Here is a 22,010-nt window from a genome sequence, read left to right as displayed (position 1 = left end):
CGGCCGACGTGGGAAGGGCACGCCTGGGCCTGGCTCGGCGAGTATGGGCCAGGTTGTATACTTTAGTTATTGTCCTAATAAATAAATAAAAAACCTTCGAAAAAATGAAACATTTAATATTTCACCAACTTCATATAAAAATATCAAAATATGTGACACCAAATTAGTATATTCAAGATGTAGTGATACTAATTTAGTATCGTAAATATTGCTATTTTTCTTAGAAGTTGTTCAAATGTAATTAAAATATAACTTAGAACAAAAGCTAACATATACTCCGTACTTTTTCGTAGATTGAAGTAGTATGTGAATTCCTACAATCAAGAAAGCAAGTGAATTTTAAAGCATAAATCATATCACGATGTTATAAATGAAATTACAGCAAATTTAGCATGAAAAATTAATTTGGCGGTCAATCGCTCCGCCACTGCATACATCTATGCAATCACCCCTCCACGCTGCAGCTAGGTATGGGCAGCCCGGCCCGGCCCCGGGCCGCGCCAACATTGTATGTTGGGCCGTGCTCGGGCTAAGATTTTGAGCCCGATGGTCGGGCCAGACCGGGCTTTAGGCGTAGGGAAAACACGATTTTAGTCGTAGTCGGGCTGGGCCAAGATTTTGAGCCTAATGGTCGGCCCAGGCCGGGCTTAAGACGTAGGGAAAACACGATTTTAGCTGTAGTCGGGCCGGGCCACTCGGGCCAGGTATACTACACGCATATCCTACCCTATGAGCACCTTCGAGAGATTGAATCCGAAAAACTAATTCGGGGGTCTTAAGATTGGGGAAATCACCATAGACGCCTCACTCAACGAAACGCTTACTCCCACAGAAAAATATTTCATCTTTATGAGATACTAAAGTGTTAAACCTAGGTTTTGAACTCTGGTTTGGCTAGTGACATGAAGAGTGGATTAGTGACGGTGAGGTGATTGCCAATATGTCACGCATGATACTACTTAGAATAACACCATTTAATCATAGATTGGTTATCCTAGGCTTAGTTTTTCACATGCGATTTATTTGCACACGAGACTAATTTGACTAGAAATGCATGTATTTTTGCTTAGTTGGAGGAGAGAAAAATAAAAAAGAGAAGGATGCATTCTCAGCTAAGATGTCATCTCTTAAAAAAAATAAGAGAATGCTATTTTATGTGTTGTACAATATGTCTTTCCTTAGCATATTAATATCTTACTAAAAATTAATTATTTATTATTAATTGTTAGGATAACAATAGGAGATAATGCATTACATGACTTATGTTTACGGCTTTCTCTAGATAACGTTGAAAACTAAAAGAAAACGTGGCTTCTCTATCATTATACATGCCCGACATGTACTTGCAATTCGAATCGCCGGCCAGTTTTGCGGAAATTTTAGTTTTTACAGTTTTGGGGAATTTTTTTAATTTTTTTTTTGCGGAATTAGTTTACCCACCAACGCCGAAAGTATCCCCGCAGCCGAGCCGCACCAAGCACCCGACATTCGCCGATCGCCCTCCCGTCCATTCCGGCTCGAGAAAACCACCAAATTGACTTCTTCTCCGTCGCCACCATTTCCCTCCTCCAAATTACCGCACGCACAATCACCTCGCTCCACTCTCACTCATCCACACTCCCTACCCGGCTACCCACCACCACCTCCCACGCCGGCCGCGCCCAAACCCCGCAAAACCCTAGCCGGCCACCACCATGCCGGCCCTCCTCGCCCTCTTCCTCCTGCTCCTCGCCGCCGCCGCGCCGCGCCCCGCGGCATCCGCCTCCACCGACCGCGCGGCGCTCCTCGCCTTCCGCGCGTCCCTCCCGGCGCCCTCCCGCGCCGCGCTCTCCTCCTGGCACGGCCCGCTCTCCGCGTCCTGGCTCGGCGTCTCGCTCCACCCACCCGCCGCCGCCGGCCCGCCCTCCGTCGCGGCGCTCGCGCTCCCGGGCCTCAACCTCTCCGGCCCTCTCCCATCCCCGCCGCTCTCCCTCCTGCGCCGCCTCCGGGAGCTCGACCTCTCCGCCAACGCCCTCTCCGGCTCGCTCCCCTGCACGCTCCCGCGCTCGCTCCTCCTCCTCGACCTCTCCCGCAACGCGCTCTCGGGGGCCGTCCCGACCTGCCTCCCGGCCTCGCTCCAGTCCCTCCGCACCCTCAACCTCTCCGCCAACTCCCTCCGCGCCCCGCTCTCCCCGTGGTTCTCCTTCTCCTCACACCTCCTCACCCTCGACATCTCCCGCAACGCCCTCTCCGGCGCCATCCCTCCCCTCATCATCGCCGACCCCGCCGCGTCGGGCCTCCTCCTCCTCGACCTCTCCCACAACCGCTTCTCCGGCGAGATCCCCGCGGCGGTAACCCAGATACGCACCCTGCAGGGCCTCTTCCTCGCGGGCAACCGGCTCTCCGGGGAGATCCCGTGCGGGATCGGGAACCTCACCTACCTGCAGGCGCTGGATTTGTCGAACAACCGGCTCTCCGGCGCGGTGCCCGCGGGGCTCGCCGGCTGCTTCCAGCTCCTCTACCTGCGTCTCGGGGGCAACCAGCTCTCCGGGGCGCTGCGGCCGGAGCTCGATGCGCTCGACAGCCTCAAGGTTCTCGATTTGTCCAACAACCGGATATCCGGCGACATCCCGCTGCCGCTGGCTGGGTGCCGGTCTCTCGAGGTCGTTATCCTGTCGGGAAACCAGATCACCGGGGACCTCAGCGGGGCTGTGGCGAAGTGGCAGAGCCTGCGGTCCCTCTCGCTGGCGCATAACCAGCTCTCCGGCCAGCTCCCGGACTGGATGTTCTCGTTCCCGCTTCTCCAGTGGCTTGATTTGTCTGGCAACAGGTTTGAGGGCTTCATCCCTGATGGCGGTTTCAATGCGAGCTCTGTGCTTAATGGCGCAGGAGGTGTTCCTCAGGGGATTCCATCTGGTGGTATGATTTCACCTCAGCTGTTTGTGTCAGCCTCTGTAGATGCCACGGGCCAGCAGCTGGAGCTGGGTTATGAGCTTCGGGCAGCTCCTGGGATTGATTTGTCGACCAATATGCTCCATGGAGAGATACCTGAAGGGCTGGTTGCAATGAAGGGATTGGAGTATTTGAATCTCTCCTGTAATTCCTTAGCTGGGAAGATTCCTGCAGGTCTTGGGGGGATGGGGAGGCTGCGGACGCTGGACTTCTCACACAATGGGCTGTCAGGGGAGGTGCCTCCTGCAATTGCTGCCATGACCGAGCTCGAGGCGCTTAACCTCTCTTACAATAGCCTATCTGGGCCTATGCCAACAACCGGTGGGTTGCGGAAATTCCCAGGAGCACTGGCAGGAAACCCTGGGATATGCAATGGGGAAGGGTGCGCTGCAGATGCAGGAACGACGGAAGGGGAAATGTCAGGAGGTAATCGTCATGGCTGGCTCGGTGGCTGGCATGGAGAGGATGGATGGGTGTCACCTGGGGCATTCTGTATCAGCACGATGACTAGCTTCTTTGTGTCGATGGTAACCTTGCTATCCTCCCCCAAGGCTAGGAGCTTCGTGTTTCGGCCTGTGAGGATAGACTATTAACATTTGGAGGGATGTTAGTGCAGTAAGTTATGTAAATACCACAATCTGTGTTAAGTTTGAGTGGTTTAGTGTGCAGCTAATCTTTACTGAAGGATGTTTGCTAGCTTGTTCTACTGATCAGGCATTACGACGAGTGTTGGCCTAGTGTTGTTGTGTAGGGGCATCTAAATCCGTTTCCGGTGTATTTGCATCCTTGCGAAGCATTTGCTGGCTGTAATCTTGCCATTTCAGAGGGTTGGGTGCCAGTTTCTAGTTGAGATCAACAAGTCCTGTTATGGAGGATGTAGACAGCCACAAACGGAAGAATGTTGTACCATAAGTAGTTTCAGATGTAAATACCATGTATCGATTTTCTCATGTCCGGTGCAGCTTTGAGTAGTAAATTATGAATTCTTGTCCAGATCATAATTGCTCTTGACTTTAATCTTGTGGCAACCTTTAGATGCTTCGTCAATATGACTGCAGATCATTGATCTATATATCTGTTGACCTTAGACCTCAATGCATTGTACAGTAGTAGTATTTGTATTTTGACTATCACGTGATAGTTACCAGGGAGGCAGCAACCATTCTATATCAGCTGGCATGGTAAGCGATCCTACTTTTAGAGCAATAGAGGTAAAAGCAAACTAACTTGACTGTGTATCTGCAATTGCAGCTTGTGGATTGTTACTGCAGTCGTCACTCGGATTCTTCATTCTTAAAGGAGCAGAATGCTGGAATCAGCATCATCCGCCTTTTTCGAAAGAATGAGAAAAATCCTGGATAGAGTCAATAAGTGCTTGTATGGAATCAGGTTCTTTTTTCATCCACATCTACTTTGCCTGAACTTGCTGCCACCATTGTCGCAGTGTGAACCACAGAATTTTCTTGTGGCGCGACCTTTCCTTGCAAATTAGCTTCATTCATTGCTTCTTATACACACCTGGACCGGGATGTATACCTGGAATAAAAAGAGGTATGTGGTTTTTGTATCTTACTCTTTGTTCCTTTTGGTAGAATTCTTCAGGGCTCATGCAACCGCTAAAACATGCAAGGTTTCATCTTTCAAGTCCCCTTTTCTCATCCTAGCATTGTGTGACACTGACAATTTCTGTTCTGGTATCTGAACAATTATTCGCACTATTAGTACTACTTGCCATGAGCCAGTTCCAATGCCGTTTTTTTTTTTCATTTTTCTGTGAAAAAATAATCTTTGCCTGAAGAAATAAGCAATGCACAGCAATCTATATATTCTTGCGCACGAACTGATTAAAGATTTGTTGAAGATTGTTTAGCTTGTTTATCAACTGATGTAGGGACCCTAAAAGAGACTGGCGGCGGCTGCTCTGGTTTCTGAACATACTACGTTTTCGCCGCAACTGATTTCTGAATTATTGGCCCGACGCTGTGATGAACCAATGCTGATTCTTGCTCGCGTCCGGGGGTCGGAACCAGCAACAGCAACCATCCACTTGCCACTTGCGCCGACGAGATTGTGCTGAAATAGGTTTGGGAAGAATCCAGTTCCAAACTAGTAGCTTTGAGGAAGCCCCTTGGAAAGAACAGAGTGGATATCAGCAAATTGAGTCGATGATGGGTTTCACAAATTAGGTATACAAAGGTGTTTGCACACGGGCAGAGCGTGCCGCGTTGCTCGCAGACGGAAGAAAGGAGGTGGTCTCGGGCTGGCCGGCCGGCGAAGCACATATCACGCGTGACCGAGCGGGCCGCGCTGGCGTGTTCTGCTTGCCATCTCGTATGGAAGGGAGGACGCTCGGAGATAGAGCTCCGAAAGCGATCAGAAATCTTCATCAGGGTCTCATCGCTCGTGAACTGAAGCAACGGATTTTCTAGAGGGTACGCCACACGGCCACAGCAGTGATCTTGTTTAATAACTGCAGAAGCGCAAACCCGGACACTAACATCTCCGTCGCGCCCCTGTCCGATAAATGCCCACGCTTCTTGATTCAGCTCTGCTCCTCGCCGTCGACTGCCAGTCTGCCATGGTGAGCACGGCGCCCTTGCCCTCCCCGCTCCCACCGCAGCTGAGCCTGCCAGACCTCAAGGCCCTCTCGGTGCTTGGCCACGGTGCCGGAGGCATGGTCTTCGACGTTGTGCCCGTCGCCTCTGCCTCAGCCACAGGCGAGGGCTGCCTCGGCGACCAGCATATGGCCCTCAAGGCCATGTCCCGCGCCGCCGTGCGCCACAAGGCCACTGCGGTGGGTGGCGACGGCCTCCGGAGGGTCTGGTTTGAGCGTGACATCCTGCTCGCGCTCCGCCACCCGCTCCTCCCCTCGCTCCGCGGCATCATGGCCACCGACACCGTCGTTGGCTTCGCCATCGACTGCTGCGCCGGTGGGGACCTGAACTCCCTCCACCGGCGCCAGGCCGGGCAGGCCTTCTCCGACGCCTCCATCTGCTTCTACGCTGCCGAGCTGGTGCTGGTGCTCGAGCACCTTCATAGCCTCGGCGTCGTGTACCGCGACCTCAAACCGGACAATGTCCTCATCCAGGGCTCCGGCCACATCATGCTCGTCGACTTCGACCTCTCCACCAGCCTCACCCCGCCACCCAATGAAACCGCTTCTCCATCTCCCGCTAGCTCGCTTTCGCCCAATTCCTCACACCGTTGCAAGCACAAGAACAACAACCCACGGGTCATCGAACACTTGATTTCCTCCCGTCGCGCAGCCTCGCCGGAGTCATCGCTATCGTCCTCCACCTCCAAGAGGGCCTCTCCCGCCTCGTCGTCCTCCTGCTGCTCCTCTCCCGGTCCACGATGCCTGCGAAGTCGAACTCGTTCGTCGGGACGGAGTACTACGTGGCGCCCGAGGTCGTGTCCGGGAGCGGGCACGACTACGCGGTGGACTGGTGGGGCCTCGGGGTGGCTCTCTACGAGATGTTGTACGGGCGCACACCGTTCCGGGGCAGGAGCCGGCGGGAGACGTTTCGCCGCGTGCTCACTGCCCGGCCCGAGCTGCCGGGCCAGCCGACGCCGCTGCGCAACCTCATCACGGGGCTCCTGGAGAAGGACCCCGGCAAGCGGCTCGGCGACCGCGGCGTGAGGCGGCCTTCTTCCGTGGCGTGCGCTGGGACCACGCCCTCGACGTGGCACGACCTCCGTTCATCCCGACGTCGGACGACGGCGGTGCAGGCTTGGGGCAAAAGGCCGAGATGCTCGACCGTCGAGAAGGTCGTGTGTGAGGCATTCGCCGGGACCGTGCCGGAGGACAAAAGCCTGACGGCAGCGACAACGATTTCTCCATGTTTTTTCTGAGTTTTTGTTTCGGATGATCAACTGTGCGGCCGTAGAAACCACATGTATGTCCGTCTTATTGTATTTTTTTTTCCAAGCTACCCACCACCGGGATCGATTTTCATTATTGGGGGATAACGAAAAACAGCGGCAGGTTTTTTTCTCCCTACACTATGTACAGCTCCACATCCACTGGAGAACATCTAGCGGCAAAAGCTTACAAAACAAAAGGAAATGGAGGTGATCACCGCATCTCTAACAGCTAGTGTTCGATGGCAAGAGACAAACTAGGAGTTTCTAACAGCTACCAAAAGGGGCGTTTCGATGAAACGGACAGCAGCATACAGCAAATGGAAGTTTATCTCAACACTTTATCACACAACAACATCAAATCGAAGGACCGCTGTCGCCAGGACATCAATTTTTTTCTCATCAAGGTTATCAGCGTCTTCAGAGTCTTCTCCATCAATCTCCATATCGCCATCAGGTCGAGCCGCCAGGCGAGGGACGTTGCTTGCACCAGTATCTCATGTTCTCCTGTTGGTAGCGCCAACAGCAAGATCAAGTAGAGCTTCAACACCTTGTCTCAGCTGAGAGACTTCAGCTGCAACATGAGATCCTGCCCAAAAGTGATAGATTAGCTCAACAAGATTTTTAGAGAAAATCTTTTCAAAGCATGCTTTATTACGAGCTTTCCAAATGGCCCAGCAAATCGCCGCCAGTCCAGCAATTTGGACATTGCGGGAGTGTTGTGGCATCCCCCAAAAATACCGTGCAAAGGATCCAGGTCGATTTTGGGCTCCCACAGCCATCCCCACCATGCTCCACATGTATTTTGCTGCAGTACAAAAGAAAAAAAGGTGTAGAATAGATTCATGGCAAAGCAAAAATGGCAAGTAGGGTTTTCAATAGACTGTCTTTTGTTGCTATGGCATTGTGCCAGATGAGCCACAACCATATTTTGATTTTTAAATGAATTCTACTTTTCTAAAGGTGTTTGAAAGATCTATCAATACCAATTCTGCATAACTGCTTGTACAAACTTTTGACAGAAAACTAGCCATTTTTTGTCCATTTCCATATTGGTCTGTCAATTGCATCTGTTAGAGTTACCTGGTTGAGGATATTAACCAGCCCACACCACAGCTCCATTAACCCAGCAGACAACCATCTTTTGAAGGACAATCTACATCCCATGTTTGCAGCAGCAGCCATGTTTAGAGCAGCAGCCACAGTGATATTCTGTTCATTGCAAATATCAAAAATTTCAGAGAACTTATCTTTTAGAGGGAATGGCCACACCAAGCATCTCCCCAGAAGCTAGTCCTGCATCCATTCCCCACAACCATTCTTCTCCCACACAAGTACAGCATATCTGACCACAGAGGGGAGTCCCCACTCCTGTGTCTGGTAAAATAGATTCCAGCATCTCTCAGATATTTTCTTCTTATAAAATTTTGCCAAGGCCCTTCATCTTTCTCTAATTTCCGCAACCACTTGCACATTAATCTAATGTTGAATTTGTGCAAATATTTCACACCAAGACCACCTTTACTTCTAGGTTTACAAATCCATCTCCACTTGACAAAGTGATATTTCTATTTATCAGCAGCTCCAGCCCAAAAGAAAGCTCTGATGGATCTTGAAATATTTTCAATATTAGTTTTTTGAAGGAGCCTCATAGACATTTGGTATACAACAATATTAGATAGGCAAGCATCAATTTTAATCAGTCTACCTCCAATGGACAAAGTACTACCCATCCGTCTTATTGTATTTTGAACCATTCAAAAAGAGTTGTAGTATTTTTTTACGGTTTGAACCATGCATTTTAGAGATTTAATTTAATTTTGTGTTGTACTTTGAATCAGATCTCAGAGTTCTATTTGAATCGCATTGAAAAATGAGGCCAACTAGGACTAGCCTTGTTCGCATATCTTCACTTCTACCAAACACCAGTTTCTCGATATAATATATGTTTATATTTTGACATTTTGTAAACAATCATACTAACTTGAATAGAAGATATATTAATTGTTTGTGACAAATTGTTCATCGATGCTAGAAATCAAAATAAATAAAACTCAAAACTCCTTTTAGAAAATAAAACTGCATGTGACTAATGTGTCGCACTCTTGAAGCAGCGTCACATATTACTTGTGTTACCACATCAATTGAATGTATTACCCATGTAGAATGTAAGAATTTCGTTATGTACAATGATTATAATTACATTCGGTTGTGTATGAACTTTGCACTGGTCAGCACTCAGATTTCACAACCATTTGAGATGATAATGAAAATGAGTTCCAAAGAAGTTAGGGTTTCTGTGGCAGCATGAGGACGTACTTCGCCAGTTGCAATAAAAGAAACAATCTGGCCTCCTTCAGTCTGGTCATAGTTGTAATAAAAGTTTTTGCTAGTAGAATTCTGCTACTACTTCTTTGAAAAAGTATGGTCCGCTACTGAAAATTATTATTTTGTTAACTCCTTCTCGCTGATGAAACGCATGCAATCAGAAACACGGCATATCATGGGAAACAACATACTGATTCATTCATTACATTCATGTACTACAACATTTACAAATCTGATTAGTCAAATCAGATCCTAAAACACAATTGTGCACTTTACTACAGGCAGGCAGGCAGCAATACATTGTGCACTATTAGTTACTGGATCATCTCCTTGTAATGGTAGAGGTGGCCTCCTTGAACCACCGATGCTGGAGCGCTTGAGCCGCCGTGAGCCTCTTGTCCGGGTTGCATCGCAGAAGGCCGCTCAAGACCTCGAAACCGGCATCCGAGAGCGCCGGCGGGCCTCTGATCCCCATGCCCTCCGCTGGAGGGGGGAACTTGATGCGTAGAAAGCTTTCTGGTTGGCTTCCACCGGGCAGCTGCCGGCCTTCGTAACCTGACCACTCCTTGATGTCCGCCGTGCCAAGAAGGTCTAACATCTCGCTGAGGTGGTCGGCGTCCGAGCTCCCATGGAACGGGTGCTTCCCGGCAAGGAGCTCGGCCATGATAACGCCGAGAGCCCAGGAGTCGACCCGCTCGTCGTAATCCGTGGCCCCGAGGATGATCTCCGGCGCGCGGTATCCTGGTGTCCCGACGGGGTTGGAGTAGGGCGGGCCGTCGGCCATGCTGCACGACAGCCCTAGATCGCATATCTTGAGGCTTCCGCGGGCGTCGACGAGCACGTTCTCCGGCTTGAGGTCCCGGTGCATGAGCCCGAGGCGGTTCATCCGCCTTACGCCGGCGAGGAGTTGCCTCATGAACAGGCGGACCTCCAGCTCCGTGTGTCTCCTCCTGAAGCGATCATGCTTGATGACGTGCTTGAGTGTTGGTCCCACGAACTCCATGGCGAGGAAGGCCTCGCCGCCGAGGAGGCCGGAGGCGCGCGGCTGCACGATGGACGGGTGGCCGCTGCACTTCTCGAGGGCGCTGACCTCGCTAGCGAAGGCGGAGAAGTAGCGGCCGTTGTTGTGGCCGCCGGAGGAGTTGGCGCGGAGGCATTTGATGGCCACGATCTCGCCCGTGCGGCGGTCCCGCGCCCGGTAGACGACCCCGAACGTTCCGGCGCCGAGCAGCTCGAGCTGATGGAAGCGGCTTCCTGCAACGGAGTTCTTGCTCAGCTCTGGTGCGGCGGTGGCGACGTCGTCGTCTAGGGCAGGCGAGCATCGCGGTGCCGAAGACCATCCCATCTTCTTTCTTCTTTTTGCTACTCCAGGTAGGAGTGCGTATGATTGATCAAGGAGGTTTAGGCTTAGCTTTTATAACTAGTTGCCGACTATAACAGTCCCTTACAGGCTGCTACTCCTAGATTGCCAAATTCCGTGTCCGATTACAACTAGGGACAAGGACTGCGTACCATTGGATGAAAGTCAAGGTTGCGTGGGGTTTTTTTTTTCAATTTTTCCAGAATTTTAGAGACGAATTTGAGATATTAAGGTAAGATATTACTAGTACTGTAGTAGATTAAAATGAGTTGTCCATCCGTAGACAGTAGACTACTAGTTTGCTTAGTTTCAAAGCGGGCACACGTTTTGCCACATGCAAGTCCGAACCGGATTCAAGTTGTATTCAACACGGACGCACACATACGTCTTGGAGGTGGAAAGATGCAAGTCCGAGCTGAATACATGTACGTCTTTGACAAGGAGTCTGCCGACGGTAACCCTAGCCACCTCCAGTTCATCCTCCTCCATAAATCGGTTCCCCCTCTTTCGGTCAGCTTCGCTGGTGTCGGGAGGAGTGGAGAACCCGATCTATGCGTGTAGTTTTCAATAAAAGTATTATTTTTATTAGATTATGTTAGGATTTTGGTAGCTGTCTTCTTGTTGGTTTCTTCTCAATGTAGATGGCATCGTCTGCAATAAGTGATCTTCGGCCTTTCGTTCGGCGATGAGATCTTCTTCCCGGCATCAATGGTGGTGTTGAACGATTACAATTTTCTAGGTATGGGCCTTCAGATCTTGCTTCGCCAGATCGATTTTGGATCTTTTGTCGTTGTTTCGCGAGGAGGATTATCCTCGCAGTTTTTGTCCCGACTGCTACGTCCTCGTGTTATCACCAGATTTTGGCTAAATCAGGAGATGGGCCGCGATCAAGATGGGCTTGGAAGATTACACATGAAAGATCTCTGAAGCGGCCTTGCACGAAGAAATTGGGCTAGATTGCCCGTGTATCTTTAATTGTAGCAGATTGTATCTAGATTAAAAGTTAGAGTTTGTCTCGTACACGGTGGGGATTATTCCCACGTTAGAAAGTCCGCTGGACTATAAATATGTATCTAGGGTTTATGGAATAAACAACAACCAACGTTCAACACAAACAAATCTCGGCGCATCGCCAACTCCTTCGTCTCGAGGGTTTCTCCGGTAAGCACCATGCTGCCTAGATCGCATCTTGCGATCTAGGCGGCACTAAGCCTGCCCACGTTGTTCATGCGTTGCTCGTGCTGAAGCCTTTTTGATGGCGAGCAACGTAGTTATCTTAGATGTGTTAGGGTTAGCATTGTTCTTCGAATTACATGCTTTCGTTATGCAACTCTTGCACATCTAACCGCCCTTACACCTATCTCAGGTGTAGGGGCGACACCCCGCTTGATCATAGTTTAGTAGATCTGATCCGTTACGGTTGCTCCTTGTTCATCAAGGATTAGTTTAACATCCGCAATAGTTAGGCCTTACAAAGGGTTGGAGGATCCAGCGGCGTGTAGGGTGACGTTTGCTAGCCCTAGAAAGGATGTTCCGGGGATCAACCTCGTATTGGTTTTTAGGCCCTGTCTAGGATCGGCTTACGGTCACCGTGCGCGAGCGCGAGGCCCAATCGTGAGTAGGATGATCCGATTATGCGGTGAAAACCCTAAATCGTTGTAGATCTCATTAGCTTTATCTTGATCAAGCAGGACCACCATATATTCGGACACCTCGTTCGAATCATGGGTGGATCGGCTCTTTGAGCCGATTCACGAGATAACCCGAGAGCCGATCGAGGCTCGTATTTAATGTTTACGTGTATGCCATGCAGGAAACTAAGCGAGACATCATCCACACCTTTCGACCGGGTATAGGTCGGGTGGCACGCCCTTGCGATAGCATCGGACGTGTGACCGAGGAGGCTTTGCGGGCCGTCGCTCCGAGGGACCGGGGCCAGCCGCAGCCCTAGTTGTTCCCGGCTCTACTGTGTTGCCCGTCTCTGCCCGCCAGGGGGTTTCTGACGTCAACACATTCTGGCACGCCCGGTGGGACAACCTTCGACATCCACAACATCGCCATCTACATCCGAGATGGCGGAAGGCACTCCGGTCAAGTATGAGGATCTGCCTGATGAGCTCAAGAAGAAACGTGACGAGATCAAGGCAACCCTCGAAGCCGAACTCATCGGCTCCTTTGAGCAGACCCGTCCGCACGGCATCAAGCTCGATAGAAACTCACGTCCGTTGTCTGGCGTCAGCATGGTGGATCTCAGCCACTCCATATGCCAGCCGAGTTCTCCTTTGGTGTCAACATGGCAGGGCTTGCAAGCCGCCATGGCAAAGATGAAGCAGAAGGCAGCCACTCCCGTGGCGAGGATAAAGAGGAGGCCGATCCACGCGACCGGCCCCGAGATGATGACAGACGGTACACGACGAGAGGAAGAAGGGAGAAGCGCGCGGTATCAACGTCCACTCTCCGTGCATCTCCTCAACAAATATGAGCAACAGTACGACCGACGTCGGCGCTACGACGTAGATGATGAGAGAACTTGTCGGTCTGATGCAGAGGACAGGAGGTACCGTCGGCATGATAGAAACCACGACGGGTACAATCGTCACGCTGGAGGAAGGTCAAGGGGGCAGGATGACATGGATAGGCACTGGGACTGTCCTTTCTTCAAACATTGCTGGGACTCAGGAATGAGCCGATTGCCAACAATCGAGAACTGCCCAGAATGCAAACAAAGGAAGAAGGATGCCGCTAACGTGTCCGTGTTCAAGCGTCTAGGCCCTCTCCCGCCTCGGAACAAGCATGCTGAGTCCGCTCGGGTGGAAGATCTCGAGGAACTAGAGGACGATGATGAAGAAGACAAGTATCATCGGCCCAGGTGGTGCCCTGATGGGCTCAGCCGTTCCCAAAAGCGAAGGGTTCAGCGTCTACGTGGGTTGGAAGAAGGTGAAAGATTGTACCTGCACACGCTGAGGAAGGCACGGCCTGATTTGGCCGCCAAAATTCAGCGAACCCTGGACGAAGAAGGTCAGCCACAAAGAAAAGAGTGGCGCCCCAAGCAGAGGAAAGCCGATGATGATACGTCGGCTGGCACAAACATGGTCTTCATTCTTCCAACGGAGTTTAGCGCTCCAAGATTATATGAAGCACCTGTGGCGCAATTGGACTGCGGCCAACGGCCGGTCATCTTTGAGAAGCCACAAGAAAGGAGTTACAGGCATCTGAAGGCCCTGTACTTGCGAGGTTACATCAATGGGCAGCCTGTCAACAAGATGTTGGTAGACACCGGGGCGGCAGTCAACATTATGCCATACTCCATGCTACGTCGGTTGGGACGCTCTAGCTCAGATCTGATCAAGACCAATGTAACACTGAGCGATTTCAACGGCCAAGCATCTGACGCACAAGGTGTTCTGAATGTGGATCTGATCGTAGGAAGGAAAACTGTCCCTACGACGTTCTTTATTGTCGACAGCAAGAGTACCTATGCTGTCCTACTAGGGAGAGATTGGATCCACGCCAACTGTTGCATTCCATCCACGATGCACCAATGCCTAATACAGTGGGATGGAGATGAAGTAGAAGTCGTCCACGCAGATGATTCAGTCGAGGTCTCAGCAGCTGGCATGGACGTTTGGGAGACATCAGGCCAAGAGCCGCTCTCAGGCATCAATTTGGACGACTGCGAGCGCATCGATGTGACAAAAAACGGGGTTAGGCTGGTTTTATCCACCGGCCTGACCGTGTAACAAAGCAAACGTCGATGGACGAACGTGGCGAGGCTGATCCTTGTGATCGGCCCCAAAAGTCTTTTATGGGAGGACATTACAAAACCTTCGTCGAACAAGCAACGTGGAGGCCGATTCCAGCAATCGGCCAAAATTATCCTCACCATCTATTCTGCCTGGGTTCAGCGTTTAATCCAACAGGGGATACCTGAAGAGCCGATACCATCAATTTTCTTGACAGAATCGGCTCGGGGGGGCACCTAGGTGGACGAAACACGAGGATATGCAGTAGGAATGTCTTGCAAGTACCCAGCAGCCCAAGATATCCTTTGATGATGGGTATTGAAGTGTGGGGGCCGATACATAAATCGGCCGAAAAAATTCGAAATATTTTGAGCACAGCCGATGCAGCAGACATCGACTTGCGGATAAACAGCCGATGCATGGTCATCGACTCAAGAGGCTCAGCAGTGCCAGCAGAAGCGTCAGTTTTGGTGACCAGAATTGCCCTTTTCTCATGGAAGACGCTAATATTTGTCCGCAATACCAGCCGGAGCAAGTCTGAGGGATCACAGCCCTGACCAACAACAAGAGCAGCATAAACGTGCAAGTCAGGGGGTTGTTACGTCCAGAGTTTTGGAGGGCATCAGAAATTTAAAGGCATCCTCACCGGAAGATACTTCGGCCTGCCAAAGATGATGAGCCGATCTGACCAGCCAGGCGCAAGATGTGAGCTGGAGAGGCTCGGGGGGCAGCTCACCTTGAAATTTCTTCACTCTGAAGAACCGATTTTGTTGGGATCGGCTGATGCTGCATTACGAGTTGGAAACCGAGGATGACCGACTTGGTCGGCTCACTGCTATTCTCGCCCCAACTGAGGCTCGGGGGGCAGCCTGCCACGAAAGGTCCTTTGCTATAAGGGGCCGATTTTGCTGAAATCGGTTGGCTCTGCATTTCAATTTATCGTGAGAGATGGTTGCTGTAAGAAAACAGAGCAGGATTACAAACGTCACTGCAGACTATCACAAGGGAATTTGTGGACAAGTGATGCCTGTTCTGCAGAAGGGGCAGCTTCAACGTTTGAGTTGACCCAGCAACAGTCCTGGGGCTCTCCTGAAAGCAAAGAGGATTTGGATCAAAGGGATGCGGCAGAAGAATGTCTGAAATTTAAAGTTAATAAGGAGACTGGACATTATTTCAGGAGTTTTGCTGCTAAGTTTAACATTCCATTCGGTTGGATCTGCATTTACAAGATCTAGGGGTTGCACGATTATGGCTTGGCCCTGTTTAACCGGGAGTTTGGGGGGTCCGGATGGATCTATCTCGAGATTTATCGTGAGAGACCGATGCGTTGCCATCGGCTCATTAAACATTGGCTGAGTGACGATCGGCGGATCAGCATAAAGGGAAATCGGCTAATTTGGCATAAAGGAAATCGGCAAAATCAAATTGGGGAATTTTTTCATTGATAAACCAGATTTCTTACATAGAAGAGCTGATTGCTCTCAAAAGGGAGTACTAAGGGGATACATTGCCCCGTCTACTACTGCTAGTCCTATGCTAAAGGGCCTATCTACGGGCCATCGCTGCCCTCGTCGTCACCCTCGCCGCCGCTGTCGGCGCTGCTCCCGGCGGGCTCGTCGTCGCTGCTGTGGCGGCCACCGGCAGGGCCTTCGTTGTCCTCATCCTCCTCATCGTCGCCGTCATCGCTGTCGTAGTCGCTGAGATTCCCTGGCCAGGGGCAGCGGCGTTTGGCCGGCGGCTCGTCGGAGGGGCTGTCGTCGTCGTCCTTCTCCTCTTCTTCCTCCTCCTTCACCTCCTCGGAGGAGGTGAAGTCATCCCAGGAGAAGCGATCGTCATCGCTCTCCTCCTCCGATTCTCCGTCGGCAAGGAAGCGGAGGTCGCTCTCCCCGTCCGTCGAGGACTTGTCGTCCTCGGACCAGATGGAGAAGTCATGGTCTGGCTCCTCCCCTGCTTCTATGGCGCGACGGGTGTTGGCCGCATGGACCTCTTGTGGGTTCGGTTCTGGCGTCGGCTCGTGGGAAGAAGAGGACTCGAGAGAAAGTCCCGATGAGGCGGAGGAGGAAGAAGACATGGTGCGCAGAAGGGCTTTTGGAGTGCTAATGCGGAAAGGATGAGGAGGAGAACTGTTCGGTGCGGTTAAATAAAAGAAGTGGGGGTTTAATGTTCGAACAGTTTTCGAGGACGTGGTGCCAAAACTGTCAAATCGTGCAGAGAAGTTGGGAAGGCAAGTTGTCATGATGGAAATACTGCGACGGTTCTGCTCGCGCACGACATGACCCCTTGGAGGAAAAACAGAGTGGTTTTGAAATTATCATTACCAAAACCAGGGGGGCATGTGTTATCACCAGATTTTGGCTAAATCAGGAGATGGGCCGCGATCAAGATGGGCTTGGAAGATTACACATGGAAGATCTCTGAAGCGGCCTTGCACGGAGAAATTGGGCTAGATTGCCCGTGTATCTTTAATTGTAGCAGATTGTATCTAGATTAAAAGTTAGAATTTGTCTCGTACACGGTGGGGATTATTCCCACGTTAGAAAGTCCGCTGGACTATAAATATGTATCTAGGGTTTATGGAATAAACAACAATCAACGTTCAACACAAACAAATCTCGGCGCATCGCCAACTCCTTCGTCTCGAGGGTTTCTCCGGTAGCACCATGCTGCCTAGATCGCATCTTGCGATCTAGGCAGCACAAGCCTGCCCACCTTGTTCATGCGTTGCTCGTGCTTGAAGCCTTTTTGATGGCGAGCAACGTAGTTATCTTAGATGTGTTAGGGTTAGCATTGTTCTTCGAATTACATGCTTTCGTTATGCAACCCTTGCACATCTAGCCGCCCTTACACCTATCTCAGGTGTAGGGGCGGCACCCGCTTGATCATAGTTTAGTAGATCTGATCCGTTACGGTTGCTCCTTGTTCATCAAGGATTAGTTTAACATCCGCAATAGTTAGGCCTTACAAAGGGTTGGAGGATCCAGCGGCGTGTAGGGTGACGTTTGCTAGCCCTAGAAAGGATGTTCCGGGGATCAACCTCGTGTTGGTTTTTAGGCCCCGTCTAGGATCGGCTTACGGTCACCGTGCGCGAGCGCGAGGCCCAATCGTGAGTAGGATGATCCGATTATGCGGTGAAAACCCTAAATCGTTGTAGATCTCATTAGCTTTATCTTGATCAAGCAGGACCACCATATATTCGGACACCTCGTTCGAATCATGGGTGGATCGGCTCTTTGAGCCGATTCACGAGATAACTCCGAGAGCCGATCGAGGCTCGTATTTAATGTTTACGTGTATGCCATGCAGGAAACTAAGCGAGGCATCATCCACACCTTCCCGACCAGGTATAGTTCAGGTGGCACGCCCTTGCGATAGCATCGGACGTGTGACCAGGAGGCTTTGCGGGCCGTCGCTCTGAGGGACTGGGGCCAGCCGCAGCCCTAGTTGTTCCCGGCTCTACTGTGTTGCCCGTCTCTGCCCGCCAGGGGGTTTCTGACGTCAACACCTCGACAATAGTGATTCGTACTCTCGGCTCTCCATCGACGACAATAAAGCTAGTCGGTTGTTATTCCCTGACATACTGGTGTTGGTACTCTTGCCGATGTTGAATGACTGCTTTAATAGTTGCGTGCGTGCACGCAGCCTTGGCATTGCGGATCAAAAAATAATGGAGGAACTTTCAGCGGTATTTACAGATCTATGGTTTGTTATCTATCTTTGGCTGCCTTCAGAAGAGTATAAGATTGTGTTCTGGAAAAAATAAAGAATTTGAAGACCTCGAATATTTGTTACTATCTTTTAGACTTTATTTTGTAATCGTTGAAGTCAGTTCATGTATCTCTACCATGTATTATTTGTTAATATATGAATATATGTGGGTATTGATTGTAAAAAAAAAGAGTCTGTCGACGGTGAAGCGTTTTTTTAACAGTAGCCTAGTTGGTGCTTGTGAAAGCGTTTTTTTAACAGTAGCTTAGTTGGTGCTTCACACGCCGTGGTACGTGTGTCGGAATTGAACAAACTCTGGATTAGTAGCTTTTTAGGACGCTGATGTAAACGCTTGATCTGAAAAAAGTTGGATCTCCGATATGAGGCGTTTATTTTTCTCTAACTAACACGAGACGAAGGCTAAATTTGATGAAGCGCCAGGCGCAACCTTTCGTGTCGCCTCTCCTGGACAAGCGACCATCGTCTGTCGTTCGTCTGTCGTTGCAGTGCTCAAATAGTACGCCAGACGAGGCCTCCACAAAGTTAAAATCTTAGACATTCAGCACTAACAACCCCTTGCTAACTTTTGCTTCTCTGTTTTGGTCAAGCCTTTTCTTCTACCTCGACTGAACTGAGACGCGAACAGCATCGCAAGAAACCATCATGTAGCTTGGCGGTACCAGACGTTTGGTCTCGTCTGAAGCGCAAGACTGTAAAACATGCCTAAAGGTTTGACAAGCGGTAACAAAAAAACTTTGTGAGATGTAGATTGACGGGGCCAGACGTTTTACATGGACAGCATGTTCAACCCGATAAACCACGGTCGCCGAGCAGATAGTCTTGTACTATAGCTTTGGACCTCCACAGCCACGCCTGTGCCGGGAGTGTAGTTTCAACCAACGAGCCAACACCGACAGCATCAAGCAAACAGGCAAACTTAGGCACTTTGTTAGACCAGTGTGCAAACCTGATGATGTAATTGATCACCGGCCGGTGTTGGATCCACCCATGGGAAGCACGAAAACAAATGGGTTGGCAATATAGTACATCACAGGAAAACATGCCTCCCTAATTCTCCCGTCCTTCTGTCCGGACACACAAATCATTATGATGATTCTCAAACAGCAAAATGCCAACCGAAAAGAAAAACTAACAGCAATTCTATTAAAGAGTAATAAAGGATTAACTTTACGGAGGAACAGAGGAGGGATCCAACATAGGTACCCCCTCCGTTCGGTAATGCTTGTCGTGCGATGTATCCAAATTTGCGACAAGAATTATAGAACAGAGAGAATACAAAAGAGAGAAGAAGAAGAATCCGTCATTCTTGCAACAAATGGAACTGTGCATTTTGGCTATACGAAATATATGTATCGGTATTGACTGGTGGGCCAGGGGGTAGCCACCTGCAGCGAGAATCCTGCCCCAAGAGTAAAGGAAATGCAATTTTGGATTCAAACAAGGTCAAGTTGCCATGTTATGGAAGCCACTCCCTCCATTATTTTAATGTTTTGTCATGTTAATTTGGCTTACCAAAACATCTTATATTTAGAAACAGATAGAGTAGCACAGAATAATTTTGACAACCAGCCCTGCAGGTGAAGTGTATAACTGATCGTCAAGAATTTTAGCTTCACTGCTGGGCATTCAACAAGGGTGATGCTACTGAACTGAAATTGTAATGCAGAGTTATAAATAAAAAAATTAATATTTGTTTTCTTCTTCATTTTTTTTATTTTGCGAGGCGCTAACCACTATTCGGAAGATACTGAGTTCTCATCTAGTATTGAAGGAAAAGCATTGTTCGACTTACAGTGACTGTTTAATAAGGATGAAGAAAATTATAGCAATAGTTGTGGCAACGAGAGGTGAAATGCATGTGCTCCGGTCATGCATGTTATTGTTCAACTTGCTCCTTTTTTCAACCTTGATAGATTTAAACATGCTCAACAACTCAAGTTTACTGAAAGAATTCAAATGTTACAAATTAGAATTGAACTGGAATTGTTTTGGGTCAGAGCACGTACTAGAGCACAGTCACAAATTTCGCATAGTCGATCCACAAACATAGCTCTCATGTGATTGTACAAATAAGAAGGAAAATATCTCTTTAAGACTAAGAAAAAAGTCGAAAGAAAATCAAGGCGGAATACGCATTTGGTTTGGTTATGGGTTCTGTTTATTTCATAATTCCTAACACATATACCTATATACTTATAATTACCTGACTATACAGAAGCGTGGAAAATTGACTGGATAATAGTAGTAAGAAACAGTATAATTCCTACCCCCAGCATTCCAAACCCCCACTTGGATTGAAGCACAGCATGGTATTCACAGCAAGCCATTTAGTAAGTTGTTACCTGAAATAAGTTGTTCAGAATTTCGTTCTAAACTGGAGAATAATATAGCTGCCCACCCTGTTACCATGCTACAAGCAAAAATAATATTTGGGAAACAAGTATAGGCGCACTGGAATATGATTCGATCAGTACTACCAAACTGGAGCCAGTTCCAGGCATGACGGTAGCAATTGAGATTGGCGAAATATCCGCCTTCCATTAATGGTGCCTAATTCCAACCAAGGACTATACTTTGTAGAGAAAGGAACTTATTCCCACTAGCCAAAAGACTACTGGACCACCACCAAGGCACTAATCCACCACACATATTGGAACTACAGAGTAGCCGACAAGTTATACAAAGAATAACTGATCAACAACACACGTCATCAAGATTTCTATTGGTAGAAAAAAAATTATAGAGTGAAGCTTAGGTTCCGATACATGTAAATTCCGATATGCTGCAAGAACTAGCAAGTAACTGAGCAGCACACATCCACCAAATATCAAATTTGGATCTACTCCCTCCATTTCATATTAGTTGTCGCTGATTTAGTACAGGTTAATTCACGCAAGAACTCTACCGCCATACATCTCCATCTGGTGTCAACCCCCATAAGCAGACCAAGAAGCAACAGTAGTCACTACCCTCAACAAAAGTGAGAACCGGATGCAGAGGTTTATCGATCGATTCCCGCGTTGCAGTAAGCTGTGATTGGGAAGAATAAAACCTATAATGGCCACCCAGGGCCGGCAGCACAAGGCAGGGAACGGATCGATAAACAACTGCGCCCAGGCATCACCCCACCGCTAGATTATAAGCCGGCAAAGAGAAAACGAAGATCAACACAGACATAAAAAAGGTGAGGCCAAACAACGACAATAAGAGCAGAAGAAACCACCTGTGAGATCATCAGATTACGCAGCACTCGGTGTGGGCGTCTGAGTGTGTGATATGTGTGTCGTTCAACAGGAAGGCAAGGGCAAGAGATCTGGATGACTGGATCTAGGGATTTATATGCCACGGCATCGGAGTGGAGGATGTGATGTAAGCGGGGGAATAGGGGTGGGGTGGCAACCGAAGTGGGGCGAAGACTAGGAATCTTTCTGACGCTGCAAAGGGGAGCTTGGATTGTTCCCAGGAGAAGAACACGGCGAAGCATGGCTGATTTGGCTCGTCTTTATTTCTACTCGTCTCTTTCAGTCTTTCTCCTTTGTGCTTTTGGGGGGGGGGGGGAGACGCCGTGGAAGGTGGAGAAATGCTTATCTAACACTACTTATAGTGAGAGTAACATAAGTAGTAACATCAACAACATGCAATGCCAACTAAGCATTTTAATGACATATCATGTCATTAATTGAGAAAAGAGGTGATAATGGTAACTAGCTATGTTGCCATCACATCACACATTTCAAACAAAAATAACTCTACAAAGCTATGATAGTACCTACTATGGAGGTACTAACACGGAGTAGTAACATGTGCATATTACTATCTAATGTTACTCCCTACTATGACTCTTCTAACATGCATGCTAGATAGTGGGGAAAAAAACATAATTTTTTGCATTATCCGGATAAGGCAAGAATTTAAGTAAAAAATGATTTAGAATTTCAATATCTAAGTATAAATACCAAGAAAACAAAGAAAGAAGGATTTGTTTGCTTAGATGTCTTTCACATACAACTAGGAAAAAAATCTATCAAAAGCGCGTATTTGTAAAAATATTTGGTTTGTCA

At 49.1% G+C, this 22,010-nt stretch overlaps 2 protein-coding genes and 1 pseudogene across 2 annotated transcripts; 2 read left to right on the top strand and 1 right to left on the bottom strand.

Annotated features, from left to right (window-relative positions):
* Positions 1-1,691: 1,691 nt before the first annotated feature.
* Positions 1,692-3,881, top strand: LOC124688485 (leucine-rich repeat receptor-like protein FASCIATED EAR2; the record flags this gene model as incomplete). Its single annotated transcript, XM_047222157.1, has 1 exon — positions 1,692-3,881. A coding segment is annotated over one exon (1,833 nt), but the record flags the coding sequence as incomplete, so codon positions are not given.
* Positions 3,882-5,509: 1,628 nt separating this feature from the next.
* Positions 5,510-6,710, top strand: LOC124690746 (annotated as a pseudogene).
* Positions 6,711-9,442: 2,732 nt separating this feature from the next.
* Positions 9,443-10,465, bottom strand: LOC124690745 (putative cyclin-dependent kinase F-2). The gene has a single exon (XM_047224089.1). The coding sequence runs from the start codon at positions 10,463-10,465 to the stop codon at positions 9,443-9,445; it is 1,023 nt and encodes a 340-aa protein (XP_047080045.1).
* Positions 10,466-22,010: the final 11,545 nt, after the last annotated feature.

This window comes from Lolium rigidum, chromosome 2, assembly GCF_022539505.1.
Source record: "Lolium rigidum isolate FL_2022 chromosome 2, APGP_CSIRO_Lrig_0.1, whole genome shotgun sequence".
NCBI lineage: Eukaryota > Viridiplantae > Streptophyta > Magnoliopsida > Poales > Poaceae > Lolium > Lolium rigidum.
This window is presented reverse-complemented; position numbering and strand designations above follow the sequence as displayed.